The 17,353-nt window shown below is 37.0% G+C and overlaps 2 protein-coding genes across 3 annotated transcripts in view; both read right to left on the bottom strand.

Moving 5' to 3' along the window:
* Positions 1-6,994, bottom strand: part of sorl1 (sortilin-related receptor, L(DLR class) A repeats containing) — a 65,029-nt gene extending 58,035 nt beyond the window's left edge. For both annotated transcript variants that reach the window (XM_056263340.1, XM_056263339.1), the window contains exons 1-2: positions 6,683-6,994; positions 347-463 (exon numbers count right to left, since the gene is read on the bottom strand). In XM_056263340.1, the coding sequence (XP_056119315.1) occupies positions 347-463; positions 6,683-6,967 (402 nt within the window). In that variant the 5' untranslated portion in view covers positions 6,968-6,994. The remainder of the gene's footprint in view (positions 1-346; positions 464-6,682) is intronic.
* A 2,304-nt stretch (positions 6,995-9,298) lies between these two features.
* bco2b (beta-carotene oxygenase 2b) lies at positions 9,299-13,138 on the bottom strand. Its single transcript, XM_056263341.1, has 12 exons — positions 12,957-13,138; positions 12,681-12,879; positions 12,388-12,599; positions 12,188-12,303; positions 11,993-12,095; positions 11,774-11,902; positions 10,916-11,076; positions 10,623-10,790; positions 10,401-10,538; positions 10,094-10,276; positions 9,888-9,998; positions 9,299-9,784 (listed from the first exon to the last, which is right to left on the bottom strand). The coding sequence occupies exons 1-12, from the start codon at positions 12,988-12,990 to the stop codon at positions 9,668-9,670; spliced, it is 1,671 nt and encodes a 556-aa protein (XP_056119316.1). The 5' UTR covers positions 12,991-13,138; the 3' UTR covers positions 9,299-9,667.
* Positions 13,139-17,353: the final 4,215 nt, after the last annotated feature.

Raw genomic sequence — 17,353 nt, forward strand, 5'->3', positions numbered from 1 at the left:
GTGATTCTGAATGACAGTATCCACACAGCGCGGTGACTGACAGCACCACTCGCCTCAAAGCACTGTGTTCATCCGCGCTGTTTCATGCCGATTTACAACCCACGTAAAGATGATAATTCCGCGAATCACTGCAGTTACAGATTTCGAACAGAGAGATGGCGACAAAGAGGAAAAGATACGGACTGCAGCTTTAATGTGAAAAAAGGTAAAGTAACATAAGGCAGCAACATCATAAAACAAAATAAGAGGTTTGAATACTTCGCAAACCACTATATGACGGAAGTAAAAAAAAGTTATTTGATAAGAAACTTTTTGAAATGATCTAGGATAAAAATGGTATACTCACAGAGCTGGTCTTGGGATCGGTAGCACCAATGCTGTCTCTGGCTAACGCTACTATGACGTTGCTCTTCTCCCCAGCCCAGTGGACGACCATCTGATTATGAGAATCGTTCAGGTTGGCCTGTGAATGCAAAAAATAATAATGAACAACTAATCGAAATGTAGCTGACTAGCTTTAAGTGGAATTTATTATGCTGTGGTCAGACAAGTATCCAGGTTTCCACAGTACAAATCAAGCTGTCAAGGCATAACACATCACAACTCACTCAAAGCTGATTTTCAAAGACGTGTACCAGTTTCTGCTTCTCTCACTGGGTAATTTTCCACCAGAGTCATACTGCATTTGTAATATCAGCTAAAATGAATCTGTATTTGACAACCTTGAGTTTGTTGTGTATATTGTTATAAAACACTGCAGGTGTCTCTGGCACTTAAGGCTGACAGCCTTTGAGAAAACAAACAGAGCTGAAGCGAGCTGATCTAGACCACAGCGGCAGGAAAACTGAAGCTATGGGCTGCGGTGTCCCAATCTGATCTGCTGAACAAAGAAATATGTCTCATCTTTTCATGTCCACCCCCCTCTTCTCTTTCCACTAAGAACAGAACTCATCTTTAATTCAAACTTCTGCATGAGGACTATGGCATTCTCAAATGGGTTCTACTCCAATATCTCCTGTCAGACATAAAAGAGAAGCTTCAAAAGGTTGTTTATGTAAAGGAACAAAAAGCCCTAACACCACTTCTTTTCCTGTCTGAGGAACAAGTTGTGGATCATTGGCAAACAACAAGTGTACTTAACATTATAGAAAGGTCACATATAGACTTACAACCAAAAGCAGCAGACATTCAACATAAGAAAAATACTTCCATATGCTTTAGCATTTAAAAAAAAAAAATACACATCATAGGCAAAAGAGGCATACTGATATTCATTTGGGAATGGTTGTTTTTTGTAACGTACAAACAGCGATTCCTCAAACGACCTCACCTTGAATGTACAGTCATATTTTTATTCACCATGACAAGGCAGTAAATCTCCCTGTCTTTTAGGCCTGCTTGGCAAGCAGCATGTTAGTACAACAGAGAGATTTTGGAGACTGACAGAGCTGTTAAGAAATCTTACAGCAGTGGTTTTACATATAGCCTCAAAGCACTAGGTTTATTTTACATCTATTCATGAAATATGACAGCTGTATAATCCATATTTTTCCTAAAAGGTATTAAATTGAATTTAACTCGCATAATAAAGTATGTTACATTCAAAATGTGATGCGCAAAAACATCTTTCAACAATGTGCCAGTTTATAAACTTGTCCAACATATTTATTTTAAACTATTCAAAGTAGAGGTATATTTAACCAGTCAAACAACCAGTTAGTTGTTTGATATAGTTGCCTGTTTCATTTCTGCTTAAACAAACAGAACAATGTTTAGATTACACAGTTTGGGAGTTTATGGAGTACTAGAAGCTGCACTTAAAAATAAAAAAGGAATAGATGATCAATTTATTATTCAAAAATAAAAATGTAAATACATCACTTTGCACATTGAAAAATAAAAACACTTTTAAACATTTACATTTAAACATGTAAAATGAATTTAATATAACAATAAAATAATACATTGATAACTCATTTTAATGCAACCTTTAAAGTGCTTTTTTATCATTGGCTTTTCTTAAAGGGGTCATGAACTGGCTTTTTAATTTTTTTTATATTGTTGTCTGAGGTCAACTTATGACGTTCGCTTGGTTTTTACATTCAAAATCATCAAAATGAATAAGTAATAGGCTATTTTCTACCTTAGTTTTGAGCCTAGCTCAAAAACGCTCGGTTTTTATGGCCGTCTTGCATTGAAGACTTGGAAGTAAACGCCCACTGCTGTGAGTGGATAACAGTTTTGCATATTATAATGAGTTTCGTGTAATGCGCAAATCGGTGGGCGGGGCTAAACCGGCCGTGTTGAAGTAGGCGTTGATCTTCTTCTGCGGGGGTGGTGTTTTATCCTCTTTGTCGTCATAGTTCCCCACTTTGAAAAACGAGTCGTTTGCTGAGCCTGGTGTCAATAAAAGCTTTTTTTGGACTAACAAGGACGTTTTCAGTTCTGAAACTTACAGGATATTCTTATAATATGATGACCTCTTAGATGTCAAAAGCTCAAGGAAAATTTGATTTCTCAGTTCATCACCCCTTTAAACCTGCCAACTGTTTTACTTTTTTTAAATTATCTGTGTGCAAATGTTTTTTAATCATTAATTTGTTAATCAAGATTGAAAAAAATGCCATTAGACATTTCGTTGAACACCCATGGGAAAAACCAATGAACTTTTGACCAAATTAGCGTGGAGAAAATGTCAATTTGTACTTCGAATGGTTTATGGTTGACTGTTGGTTTTATACCAGCTGATTAATCTCTAAAAAAAGTTTCGTTTTCATTTCATCAGTACGTGTAGAAGAGCTTTTCCCACCACCTTGCCAACAAACACTATAAAAGAGCAAATGGTTGCAACCTGATCCATTTCAGCCTGGCAAACTCTTGGGTCTGCTTATTCAAAGAGAGTTAAATGCCTGTCTGCAACTTCTGGTTATCTTGCAAATGGACTTTCTGCTAATCTAACAGGGACCTACACCGTCTATACGGACACCGTGATATCCTGAAAGCATCAACAGTAAGACAAGTGCAAATAACTTCATTTTCCTTCTCGCTAGATGAAAAAGCAATGAGAGACAGAAAAAAAAAAAAATCATTTAATTCTTTTCAGTTTCTTATGTATTATTCAGCAGGGAAACAGACGGAAAGGAAGCAGAACGAGAGAGTGGAAGCACTAGAGCACCTTCGCCCATCGCTGCAAGCAACGCACCGCTTGAAACCATGACATCATCTCTGCAGCACTAACGTTTGGGCCAACAGTTCAACAATTTGCCTACCGGTTTCCTTCTGGCAACCAACCATACGAGTCTCACTATGAATATGGGTGAACCACACATTTAATAACACTGTGGCCGTAACCAAAGGAAAACCGAGGAGTCATTATCCTGTTAAAAGCTTAAGGTTAAAGGACTGTTTCATTATTGCAGTATGATTAAGTTATGGGAGTAATGGGACCATTACAGCGATGTGTTATGCTAATGAATCAACATCCTAAATCCATTTGCACATAGTAAATAAACTGAAAAGAAGACTTTTCATTCTCCTTTGATATTCACATAAAACATGAATAAGTCATCTTAAACCAATAACTGCTGACAAGAAATTATATTAGGTTCATCTATAGTATTCTTGTTGATGTTCCATCACATGTACGCACATACAACAAGCGCATTTATTCCAGCACAAAAGCATTGCATTACATGTTCCGTCATAAAGTTTGTTTTCTTGTTTTGTATCTTTAGGTTTGGTCTTAAAAATGACAGTGTGAACTGTCAACGCTAAGCGAACCAGAACTAAATGTATCATTTTCTTTTTTGGTCAGGCCCAAAAGAACCAAAAAAACCAAGTGTGAACGCACTCTTAAAGGAAGATTTAAGATTATATGACTCATCTGTGTCAATTTGGTTTCACCTTGAGTTTAATGCAAGAAGACAACTTCAGGAAAACCAAAAGTAAACCAGCAGGCTGTTCAGACAAGTTCCAGTAATACTCCACTAATTATAAACATCTACACCGCCCTCCATCTTACTTCCCTAGGGTTTTAAACTTTCTTATCACAGAAAACAAAACTAAAACACTCTGCCAGTAAGGCTGCTTAAATGTCGTACGTGTTTGAACAGGAATACTAATGTAATCCAAGTTGAATTAGGGTAATTTGCTTCATTTTTTTTTACATAAGGCAAATACAAAAAAATGTATAATATTGTTTTACCATAACTGGCATACTGTCAAAAAAAATATTACCAAATAAGATTAAATACTGACTTTACATGACTCATGAAGTAAGTCCAGGCTTATCCTGCAAAAGGTGAGGGAATGTCAAGTCTCATTTAGATTCTGGGTAGTACTCTATGGTAATGATTCTGCATTATACTTTACACATACTAGAACAAAATTGCATTTGCTTGCCAGCAGTTTACTTAACGTGGCTTAATATACGAGGGAACAGAATGGATCAAGATCCAAGGCCCATGAAAAGAATTAAATTTCCTGGAAATCTTGTTTTGAATGTTCTAAAACATTCTTCTAAAAACAATTATTGCTTAATCAGGGCTGCTAGGTCAAAATTGTGAAATATTTCCCAATAAATTATGAAAGAAGAAAGTCTCCAAAAGCAATAAACGTATAACCAAATGTGTCAAATAATGAATTAATAAAATAGATGGGATTGTTTGGATTAAAGGCTATTTTTTACACAATAAAAACACCCATTGCTACAAAGTTCACCATGGCATTTGCCTTCAAGTGCTGCTCTTGGAGTCTGGCACTGAACAGCATATTTATGATAATGATTCGGTCACAATTCTCTAAACTTGGTGAGTAATTGTCTGTCACAACAGGTCTGCAAAGACAACAACAAAAAGACCCTTTAAGACAGAGTATATCCTTGTCTTGGCAGAGCTGGGGACTTTTTCTAGGTTAGTTGAATAGACCAAAAAAGAGTGGATTGATGTCTGTTACTTCTTACCTAACACTGCTTTTCCCTATGTGCCAAACACAACACATAAACCAAAAGGTCTGAAAGAGAGAAGGAAGGAAGGGGGGCCACAGATGGGATATCTTAATTGGAACATCTGAGGGGGTAATTCACCTCATATCAACTGCTAGGGTCTACATCCAGGACACTAATAACACTTCATAGAGGATTTCCTGTACACGCTACAGGGTGAAAAGTCACTAATCTTAGTGGCCGCCCACTGCTTCGACTGCATAAGCATTAGAGAAGAATTATAAAACGGTATAATACCCTCCTTATAGTTTGACTTTTTTGAGAATTTTTTTTGTACATCATACCTGTACTTTAGATTGTATCGCCATTCGCCACAAGTGAGTCACAACAGCTCATAGCTTGGATAATAACATCACATGCTGTGGTAGATAAGTGTGTTCTGAGGTCATGATCTGAAGTCAGCGAGCTCTTGCGAAAACCCAATACCTGTATTTACAACCACAATCCTGTTCTGTAGACAACGACTGTTTTTCAGACAAAATTTAGTGGTTTGACCCATTCAAGGTCTCAAAGGCACAATTGAAAAGCAAAACTAGGAACAGCTGAATGGCTGACTTAACAAACATCTCGAAGCAAAACGCTTGAGGGGGTGAAATGTTTGGTTGGGAAATTTCCCAGCAAGTCTGTGTAACCAGTTATGCCTCTCTGGTTGCTTGCGTAATAAAGCTGCATCCTGACGGTAAACAAACAAACACTGTGCCATACATTTAATAGGAACACAGATGTGTGGAGTCTGGTTCTAATTCCCAAGACACTGACATTAAGCATAAACCCTTCAGTGTAAAACCAAACAACATTAGTTAGTTGTCAAAAACACTTACCTTTTTGTTTGTGGTTTCAAAATCATTTTACCATCTAAATGTTGCCCAAAAAACCTACAATAGGGTGTTTAGTGACAATGTGTTCATGTATTTTCAATTTATTTATTTTTTCTAGTCAATGACTGTGAAAATGTTCAAAGGCTTTTTAGGCAAGATTTTAGTGTTTATAAAGAAATTTACTTTAAAAAATAAACCTACCCTGTGAAATATTCACTGGAGGGAAAAAAAATGAAATAACTAGCCTCAGTCTCCCTTATATAACATATTTAATAATCATATAAAAAAATCTCAATAATTATTAGATGCCAACTGAATGTTTTCTTATTGTTTTTCTAGAAGGAACAACCGCAATTAGCATCCCCAAAAAAGGGAAGATGGTACTGTGTTTTATGACAAACGTAAACAAAACTTAAAATCATTGACGTGTGATTCAAAATACTGCATAAAAATTCACGTCTCGTTGAACCCACTGTTCAGCAAAATATAACATCTCTTCTTATAAGCATATTTATTAATATTTGTCATAATGAAAAATTATTTGTAGAATAAAAATGTAAAAGATTTCGTTTTTATATAGTACATTCTAAAAAAAAAAGATATCAGGTAAAGCACGTTAACGTTACTCAGGCTCATCGGAGAAGTAATATTTTATATTTCAATCATGAAGGGGCAAGCGAGAACCCTTCATCTGACAAACAGGTCAATTACACTTCTAGGTGACTGCGTGCAAACCAAAGGTGAATGGTGCACAACAATTGGGAATAGTGAATTCAATATTTTATGAGGTTATGCAAAAGCTATGTTTTTGCCATAATTGCCTATATGCAATCACACCTAAATGAATGCAAACCTCGCTTACCGTTCCATAAACCGTTGGCACGGGTGATCCAGCAGCATTCCGCCGAACGCGAAGCTGGTGCGCGGCTGAAGCCTCCGTGACTTCTCGCTCCAGACGCACGACGCGACTTTCTGCATGTTCCAGGTGTGCACTCACTCGGGAGAAACCCCTGTCCTGTGGCAGCATGGATCTCTGGTCATGGTGAAGACGAAGCGTGGAGGAGATCGCGCCAGGAACGAGTAATAATAACAGATACATGGCACAGCGACTGAGCGGCAGCATCTTGCGTGTCTGCCCTGACGCCATGTTTGTGTATGACTGTGTTGTGTGTGACAGGGCGCCTCTAGCGGTCAACCACATTCACACTCATTACCATGGATACAGATCATGGCACATGATGTTTTGTTTTTGCTGGTTTACATAAACTGTAGATTGGCAAGACTAAAAAAGGGGATTGATTCGGGCGGGGACGGTTTCACAAAAAGAACATTTTACATTAACGTCATCCCTAAAATCGGGGTAAAATGTGTTTGGGTAAATTAATTCATTAACTATTTTTATTATTAATGATAAAGGGTTCTTTTAACTAAAAAAACTTAGGGGAAACCATATTTTATTGTGTTTTGATATTCATGAAAATGTCACAATTCCAATGCCAATACGTTGTAGTAGTATAGCACATTCTGTACCTTAAATATTAAATATAATATATAATAATATATAAACCATTCTTTAAATTAAAAAAGATGATGTTCTTTCTCCTACTATATTCATAACGATCACGAGAGCCTCCTCATCACCTATTGCGCATGATCTTTTTATCACCTCGAGAGATCCGTTTTGAGTTCGTTTGTGTAAGGTTGGCCTATATATTTGTCCAAAACCCCCATCTGCTGGTCAGAATCTGTAAAGACATGATATATTTATATAGCCTATATCTGATTTTGCGACTAACAATTGCATAGGTTGTGCACTTATTACGGGAAAGGTTACATAACATCCAGTTTTGTCCAGTAATATGTCCAGTTATGTCCAGCTTACACGCGACGCGAGACCGTCTATGCGCGACACGCACACAGACTGTGATGACGATGTGTTTTACCGGTCATCAGCATCATGAACCCTGCAACGTTTTTATATTTTCATTTTTATATGTATGTATATTTATAGCACTATACTTTGTAATATATTACCTTTGTATTAAATTACAACAACAACAAAATAGTTAACGCTGCTGTGAGGGTGTTTCTATTTTTTCCTCTTTTTGAAAGTTGTGAAAACAAAACACTACTGACTGTGGAGTTTTTCTTTTGTTAATTGAGCAAATGGGAACACACACAAAAATATATTTAATGTATTCTCTCATTATACAAGTTTTATGACGACATCTGCTTTGAGAAACCCGAAAATGTGAAAAAGGTCAGTTGCCCCGCCCGTTCAAAAGCAGTGGCGGTTGGAATGTGATGTGAGCTGAACTGCGGCGACCGAGTTTATCGAAGGTAACGTTAATTTATTTTTTTATTTTAGCTCTCCAACAACTGGTACTCCATTATTAACTACTCCATGTGTGTAACGTTATGTAACAAACTTGTGGCGACTAAAGGCTCAAGTTACAGAAGAAATGTACACAGACGTTTGTCGTAATATTGATGATGGTTAAGAAGGCTGTGGTGTATTGAGATTATGAGAATATCGTATTGTATATGAGAATATTATCATGACAGTATAGTATACAGTATATTCATAGTATATTACACCCACTTTCTTCTTTGGCCACAGGAAACTAATGACACAACGCGGTCTCGAGAGCACCAAAGTGGAATCTATGGCGGTCAGAGGAACAGAAATGTGTCAAGCAAAAATACGCGAGGTGAGGATTTCGAGGTGATCAGGAAATTAACTGATATGACAGAATCTACTGTCACCCATAACAGCAAGATGTTGACCTCTATTAAGTTTTCTTGCCGAGTAATTTTCCTGATTTCTAGCTTTTTACTAATGCTCACAAATATACATGAAGGTTGAAAATGTACCATTTGCTGAGACATCTCCAGCAAAAAAGATGAAGATACAGCATTTCAGATCAGCAGCTGTAGACATGGCCTATGGTTTTGAAACAGCCGTGGCAGGCAAGTCCTGGTTTTTCTCTCTCATGCTGTCAAATTAAAGAACTCTCTGTAATATTTTACATATGTGAGGTTATGTAACTTAATATATAATGACAGCTTTTTTAGTTACCTCATGTTTTAAACACAACTATTATCTTTCACAAGGATTCTTGTAGACATATTAAACTTGTGAGGCACCTTACTTCTTTTTCTGTATGTCTTTTCATTTTAGAGGCTAACAGAGAGGTCAATGGCATTTTTTCTAAGTACTCTGAGGTTTTGAGGTAACTGGATGGATTTATTCTTCCACCCCTCACCAGCAGTGGATCTATAAAGTTTATACTCAAACATTAATTTTACATGGTATCTTCTAAGGGAAAGAGCAGCTGTGGATGCCTCTCCGCTTGGAGAACTGGAAGATATACTTACTGAAGCCAGGAGTTTGGAATCTCATCTCAAAGAGAAGAAGGAACACCTGAGACGATCTTTGGCTTTGATCTCTGACAAACTACAAGGATAGGTTTAGATCTTTAATGTCAAGTGATTTATATAATGCATTTAATTTGCTCTACAAGCATTAATCCATAATACATTGATTATACATGTTCATATTATACTTTAATGATTAATAATTATACATTATAAAATTTGAAAAATACTTTAGGTGTTATGCTGAAATAAAGCTAATATGTGGTGACAATTCTAAAAACCATTTGCAGATTTGTTTTAATAAATTCTTATAGCAGACCCTATTATTCTGTGACTGACAATTTATAAAATACAAGTTTGAGTGTTTAATTCAAGAGAGAAAACAATACAAGTAAAAAAAAATGAGAGTAGGTTAATAAGAGACGGCATGATCATCTTCCAAAACATTTGGGCTTTTAAAAAGTATCTTTTAGTGTCCATTTTGGAAAGTCCCATGGAATCCATATGGAATGTTGATAGGTACTTCAGCGCGGCCCAATTCTTCGAATGTTTTTCCATCCAGCACTAGAAGGAAGGTACTCTTGTCCTGGAGGGACAATTACTCATTAGTCCAGAAATACATTTTCTCTCATTTTTTGAAAAGGTAACAAGCCATTTTTGATACCACTGACGAACATGGCGTGTTATACCTGATTAGGGGTGATGACCACAGACAGAATGACTCCATCATCCTCTTCTACAGCACCAGGTGAAGGGACAAAGATTGGTTCTGAGGGATACATGTCTGCGTGTTTCCACACCTGTCATAGAATAAGTTGAAATATGAATTCAAAAGACTACACATTAAAAGTCACTGACAATTTCTGTGTACATAAACCTACTAATCCTAACTAACCGTTATTTTTTTGCCTTGAAGATCCATTTTAATAAGGGAGTCTCCAACCAGGTGTCTGAAGCCACATCCGTAGAAATAACGGTAGGGGTGGGAATTGCACATTGAATAGTTGATGTGTGGGAATTCCAGACCTCCATATTCATGGAGATCATCACCATGGAGATCTTCATGTGTGCAAAACACCTGCATAAATACACATGGAAAATCGTTTACAATACATGATATAGAAAAAAACTTTCATGTTTCTTTGGATAGCATGCAGATAAATTAGAAAAAGAAAGAAAATAAGTTAACCACATAAACCAACCTTGTTCTTGTCTGTCTTGATGGCCGTCGCAGTGCTATTTGAGCGTGTGTTGAGATTTTGCCCACATGGTTTGTCCCTGTCCATGTTCAATGGCAGGACAAAGCGGCGAGGGAACACTCTACCCATTGTGTTGTATATCTAGCAAAAAAACAAGTAGTTATGTTGAAGAACAAGGGCGCATTTACACATAGATAGAATTTACTTGTAGAGGTAAAGTTTTACCTCATCTAGAGCATTCCCAGACTTTTTTAGATTCTGAATCATGTAGTTGTTAATTGCTTGGCCATCATCAGAACAGCACATGTCCATGATCAGGAAACCATTTTCTTCATAACAGTTTATCTGATGGAATGTTGAGAGTGGCTTTGCGTAATATTTGACGAGGCTCGGCTAAAACAAAATAAAGTGCAGAGTCATTCAGGCTTCGCAGGGAGCCAAAGCAGGAGCATTTTAAAATGAGTAATATTTAAAATAAAAAAATGTGAACATGCTTTTAATTTATTAGAAGCATTTACCTTTCCTGTGTGCTTATTGATCACATGGAAAACTGTGTTTCGTTTGGGGTCCCAGTATACACCTTCACTAATCCCCTTTCCACGCAGTTTGCTTGTCACAATCTTCAAGAGATCCATTTTGATTGGCTGCTCGATGAATACTACAAAGTTCTCTGACATGGCTGCAATAAAATAATTTTAAATTTCAACCAAAATTGATGCAAAAAGTCACTTGTTTTTAAAATAGTATACTCACAATTATAATATATACACACAACAATTTAAAGATCTGAGGTCAGTAAGATTTGGTTTAGAAAGAAAATGTAGAAAATGTATATATTAATAATATTTATTCAGTACAGATGCATTAAATTAAGTCACAGTAAATACATTTATAATGTTACAAAAGATTTCTATTAAAAAAAAAGAATAGTCATTAAAGACTTCTGAAAAAAATATGCATCACTGTTCCACAAAAATATGAAGCAGCACAATATTAATAATGAAATGTTTCTTGAGCACTAAAGCATATTAAAATGTTTATGTGACTGAAAACTGGCATAATAGCTGTGTAAAATTACATTTTAAAATGTATTAAAAAATAAAACATCTTAAATTGTATTTCACACTATTGCTGTTTTACTGCATTTTACATTGAACATCAGATACTTTTTTTTTCTTTCTTTTTTTTTATATCTTACCAACACCACATTTTGTAAGATACAGTGTATATATATATATACATATACACACAAACACACTATAAGTATCTATTTATTTATTTATTAGCAAATATGTTTGTAAAATTTACATTTGTAAAATACACATTTTACATTTCTCTACATAGCCAATAAGAGATTGTAGGCAATGCTCTCTTACCAAAGCTGTGATAGTATGATGGTTTGGACTTGTCCTCTGAGGGGATTGAGCACACAACTGTGGCTCCTTCCAAGGTATCCTTTTGGTTCACCTTCTTTGACGGCACCATTATTATATTATAGAAGGCACCTAAGAGTAAAATTGAAGAGGAATACTAATCTTTAGACATTTCTGAAAATCAATCAGTGTTTTTTTTTTTAAGTTACATTTCTGACTAACCTTTTGGAGTGTAAGAATTGCCCATGTTGTATGTAGTTCCGTCAGGATCCACATGGGGGTGAGCTGTGGCGCCATTAACCGCAATGAATTTACTCCAGTCCACCTGAGCACAATGATTTCCACATTTCAGCTTGTTTGTTCTCCATACAAACATACTTTATACATGTAAAAAAAAAAATCATAATTAGTATGTACTTTTTCTTTTGTTTCAAGTGTCTCTGGGTCTATTTTGTGCATGAAGTTGGTCTCTGTGCTGACATAGTAGTCTCCTTTATACTGAACAAAGCTTACATTTGCATTGTCAGTTGGCTCTGTGGGAAGAGAGAAGTGACAAGTTCACATAGGCTAAACATAATTCAGACCACTTCAATCAGAACCAAAGACATCACACTCACTCGGCAGCTCAAAGCGTGATAGGAAGCGCTGGAAGAAGTTCTTGCATGGATCTGGCATTGCAACCGTGCCGAATTCAGACATTATAATGCGGTTATGCTCAAGGTTCGTAGTGTAGCAATCACTGTTGAGGAAGCGGCTCATGTATGTCACATTTCCATTCTCGATGTGGAATTGGTGCAGAAGCGCCATCCCATCAAACCAATGGTTGAAACTGAGGATCAAATACAGCTCATTTACTTTCCTGTGATGATTGTGATCTGTTTAGTTCTCAAGGACCCCAAATGATACTCACCTGCTTCTTCCGATCTCAAACTTTCCAGGTCCATTCCTGAGGAAATTGCCTTTGATCCAGGAGGGAATGTTACCTGTAACTGTGGTTGTGATGGGCTCTGGGGTTTCATCTACAGAACAAACCAGATTCTCAATGCACGGCAGACCATGAACTTCGGTGAAGTGTTGATCTTTATTCTTTGACCTGGTCTTCTTCAAGCCTGTTGGGAAAAGAAGAATTTCAGATATAAAGTTTTGTGCACCTCGTACTTCAGATTAGAACGGAATCTTAACCTACCAGTGCTACTGTTAAGACGGTTCATAGAAGACATGCTGGTCTGCTCGTTGAGTTGAAGATGTTTTAAGAGCTGTCTTTGAGAGAATCCCTTGTCTTCCTCTGCTGCCTGGACTTATAAAGAGATCCTTTAGGGTCACATGGTACTTATGCAATACCAAATCACAGACCATGCCAATTGAAGGTGTGTTTAGCCTAAATCAGCTTACTGTTACATACCTGCCAACTTTTGAGTTTTGCTCGGCGTGAGATTTGTTGGGGGGGGGGGGAGACGAGTGAGATTTGTTGACGGGGGGGGGGGGGTCTCGCTCGCGCAAGGTCTCTCGCTCGCTCTACGCGGTTTGGAGCACAATATCTGTCTCGCATGCACGCTCGCTCTAGATAACGGGAGATTTTTAACGAATTTGCGGTATAACTAGTCGATCACGAGTGGCTCAACAGGTAGATATATAGATAAACTCATCTTCCAGGCATTTGACCGACAGGGTTGACACTTCAGCGTGAGAAATCGGGAGTGTGGCGTGTGAGCGTGTGAAACCAATCAAATGCGGGTGTCTCACGGCCAATGCGTGAGAGTTGGCAGCTATGCTGTTACATTGATATGCATGCCGCATGGACGCGGGAAGAAGGGGTGCTGCTGGCAAACTGTGATGACAATAACACGATGAAAATGATAGCTTATAAATATATATCTGGTTGTTGTTTCTGTTCCACAATATTTTGTATGTCATGTTTGGGGTGTGGGATGAAGAGAGGGATATTTTTTAGAAATTATTTAAATAAAAATAATTAAATTTATCTTCAGTGTGTAGTATTAGCCAATCAGGTGTCTTGACGCGAATCACGCGATTACGATTCAGCCTACGCAGCACAAAAAAACATAGACTGTAAAAAGTAGCAAAAAAACACACACAAAAAAAACTGCTAGTGATATAACGTTAGTCTACCGGTATATCAATATCAGCGCTATAGCAATATAATTAGTTAGCTCATGGCAGTTTATCAGCCGAACTCCAGAGCACAAATCTAACTTACCTTTGGTGTACCAAAATCATCGTAAGGTAGAGGCACGGTGTCTTTTTCCTGCCGCCGTGCAGGCCCAGATGGTAGCCTATATGATTGTGATTAGCATGCCTATTATAAAGAAACGAACCTTTTACTATCATGTCCATTGATTTTGATTAATATGCGCGAGGGAGAGAGAGGAAGCAAGACAGCGCTTGTGTTGTGTGAAGACGTGAGAGTGTGCGCGCGCGCGGCCGGGACGCTCTCTCTCTCTGCTCGTTTGCGTCCTGTCAGTCAAACGCATCATTTATTCTACTCTACAACATTCACCGATCAAAAAAGCCTTTTTGCGGGACAAAAATTTGCTTTGGCGATCCGACGGGTTTTAGAAGATTATTAAATACAACCCGAAACTAAAAAAAAAAAAACAGACCCGGCCTCTATTTGAGACCGGCCTTTATTTACCCAAACCTGTCGCCACACCAGGCGTGTAAAAGAGACAGGCGTCTATTTGGGACTCAGCTATTATTTGAAGTTTTACGGTATAAAGATCGTTGCCGTGCTTGCATCACTCCCTAACTCCTCCTATAGTCCCTATGGCCACTTGGCCTGCGTGAATGCAAATGGAAAAAAAGGTTTTGAGGGAGAGTAATAATAATTCGTTACATTTATATAGCGCTTTTCTAGGTACTAGTAATTAATAGATATGTTTAGAAGTGGACTTCCCCCCCCCCCCCCCCCCAATATAGCGGGTGTATGATGTATATTACGATGTTATGATGAATAGCCTATATGCCTTTCTTCTCTGACGTTCTGAGTTGTTCAAAACGTTTCTGATGATAATCATTGTGATCAAAGATCACAATTATTGACTAGCCTACAGTGGGACTTTTATACACAATGTAGGCTATATATATTTTGAAAATAGATTTCAATAAAGATACAAATAAAGACAATTAAAGAGAAAAGTTTTTCAATGGGTCTAACACTAGTAGGCATATTCATATACAGAAACTGAATAAAGTAATCAAATGGAAAATAACACTGGGTAGTATTTTAGTCCTGAATAAATTAAATACATAGGCTATTAATCCTGATTCCTTTCACTTAAAGCTATCTTTTGTTGTTTTGACAACAAAATTAATGAAAGACATTTGGCTGCCGTCACTTCCATGGTGCACGGATCCTGTCTTTATTATACTGGCATGTGTTTTATGCTTAAAGACAAAACCGACTGTTTAGAGTATAGCCTACTCACTCACAAAGACCGAAATTGACAATTTTGCGTGTTAAAGCAATATAATCCGCGAAAAATAGTTACTGGCCAAGTGGCCAGCTGTTTTTGAGGCGGATTTTCTATGAATGTGCGCATAGAAAATAATCTCTCAGAGAGCGCGCGAGCACTGATTAGTTTAAAATCGCTTGAATGTTTAAACTGGTAAGACTTTAAAAAGACTTCAGTCACGATGCACTGCTGGCCCGATTGTGCAAGTGAATATTCCGTCATGTCCCGACCTTACAGTCTATGGTCCCGACTCCAAAATGCGAGTGTGTAACTCATTATCGCCGCAGCGCTTGATGCTTGCCTTGCACGACACATTATGAGAGAAGAGATAGAAGACGCGCGCCACCGCTGAACACTCACGCTGTTTGTGAAATTGCGTCTGGAAGATAGTTGTTAAAAGAATGATTTGATTTTATTATCTGTGTGGATTACGATTGCGGGAATTTCCCGCATTATAAATGGGAGACCTGTGCGAATGATTAGAATTATGCGCAATACCCGCAATCCCGCACCGAAATTCGAGCCCTGATTATTCTACAGAGCTACACAAATCTGTAGCGTGCATTTTATTAGCAATGTTAATCTTATGAACATCCTATGAAATCAATTTAATCGGTCTGGGAAATTCCCAAGTCAGCAGCAAATGATGTAACTATCTCCTCACTATAACCTCAAACTAAAGAGGGAGGGGGGAGGTAAGGCGAGGGGGGAGTAATGACTCTGAAATATTTCTGTTATGTAAGAAAATTAATTGACCTTACCATAAAATCTAATACTGTGAACCACAGACGTCCATTGAAATTAGAGAAATGATGAGGACAAAGAACATTTTAGCTCATTTTGGCATAGCATATGTTAGCTTTGGCTTAAGTAAAAATAAAAATAAAATAAAAAGGCCAACAGACTCAACTTATAAAGTGATAAGAAACTTTAAGGCAACATTGAGCATTAATGCAAAGGAAAACCATCAAAAAGAAATCTATTAAAAGCAAAGACCCTAAGGTAAATTGCCATGAAATGGTTTAGGTCAGGTCAACTCTCCATCTTTCATGAATAGATTGTTAGATTGAATAGGCAGTGTTGTAAAAAAGTTTTCAACATTAGTTCATGCATTTTAGATTAACCAAAGATACAGTCCATTAAAATAGATTAGGGCATGGGGTGAAAATACATAACTCAAATAAAAAAGGTTAGAAAAGGTTGGGAATAGCACAAATCTGGATTAAATTTCATCCCCCCAAAAAAAGAAAGAAAAAAGAATTGAAAATGAATTGAAAGTTTCTTGACAATTAAGCACATTTCCTCCAGTTAATGTAGGAATTGGTGAAAAATGTGATTAGTAATGAATACAAAAAAACATAGGCAAGAAATCTTAATGGTCCGAGACTCTTTCTTTATGCAGAATATAACCTCTTATTTTTCTCTTTTGAGTTTGTGAAACCCTTTATTCGAACACACTGAGTTGAATACAAATGATAAAGTACAACATAATTCTTGGGAATTGTTTTAAAATAGCATAATCTCTCCATAATATAAATGTGACGTTTTAACTAAAATTAAAAGATGGTTGTTCTATTATGGCAAAAATATATATAAACTAATATATCACATTTATATTTATTCAGCTTTTTGTTAGGTTTTTGAACTTTGAACTTGCTATCTGGAAATCTGCTTCAAAAACACTGCATAATGGAAGAAAATCCAGAGTTTTCTCTTCTTCTTTTTTTTTAAACAGAGGTAAGCAGCTTGCCTAATGTTCTCACCATTAGTGTTTTATTGCTTTATCATCTACTGAGCTGGTCCAGACAGAGTTTGTTCCAGATATTGGTAATCAGTCCAGCATCTGCCTTGTAAACTATGGTGAGATTACCTTTGTCGGGATAAATTCACCTCAAATCACTGACACTACTTATATGTAATATTAAAATAACTTTTTATCATGGATCTAACCTCTTTAACATCAAGTCCTCTTGCTATTGCAGGAAAAAAAAATGTTCTTGGAGCTGAGATGAATAAATGGACTATAACAGTACAACAAATATAACAAAAAATGTATTGACCTTCACTACAAAAGCATGTCTTTAATTCTGTGTCTGGGAATTTCCAGGAA

This window comes from Rhinichthys klamathensis, unplaced genomic scaffold (genome assembly GCF_029890125.1).
Source record: "Rhinichthys klamathensis goyatoka isolate OS25496 unplaced genomic scaffold, OSU_Roscu_1.1 h1tg000206l_1, whole genome shotgun sequence".
NCBI lineage: Eukaryota > Metazoa > Chordata > Actinopteri > Cypriniformes > Leuciscidae > Rhinichthys > Rhinichthys klamathensis.

Bases quoted from the DNA above. Each gene is read 5' to 3' on its own strand.
- bco2b (XM_056263341.1), bottom strand. From the start codon at position 12,990: ATGTCTTCTATGAACCGTCTTAACAGTAGCACTG. The intron at 10,539-10,622 runs GTAAAACTTTAC...TTTTTTTGCTAG, and splicing joins CTGGGAATGCTCTAGATGAG to ATATACAACACAATGGGTAG. The intron at 9,999-10,093 runs GTTAGTTAGGAT...ATTCTATGACAG, and splicing joins TTCAAGGCAAAAAAATAACG to GTGTGGAAACACGCAGACAT.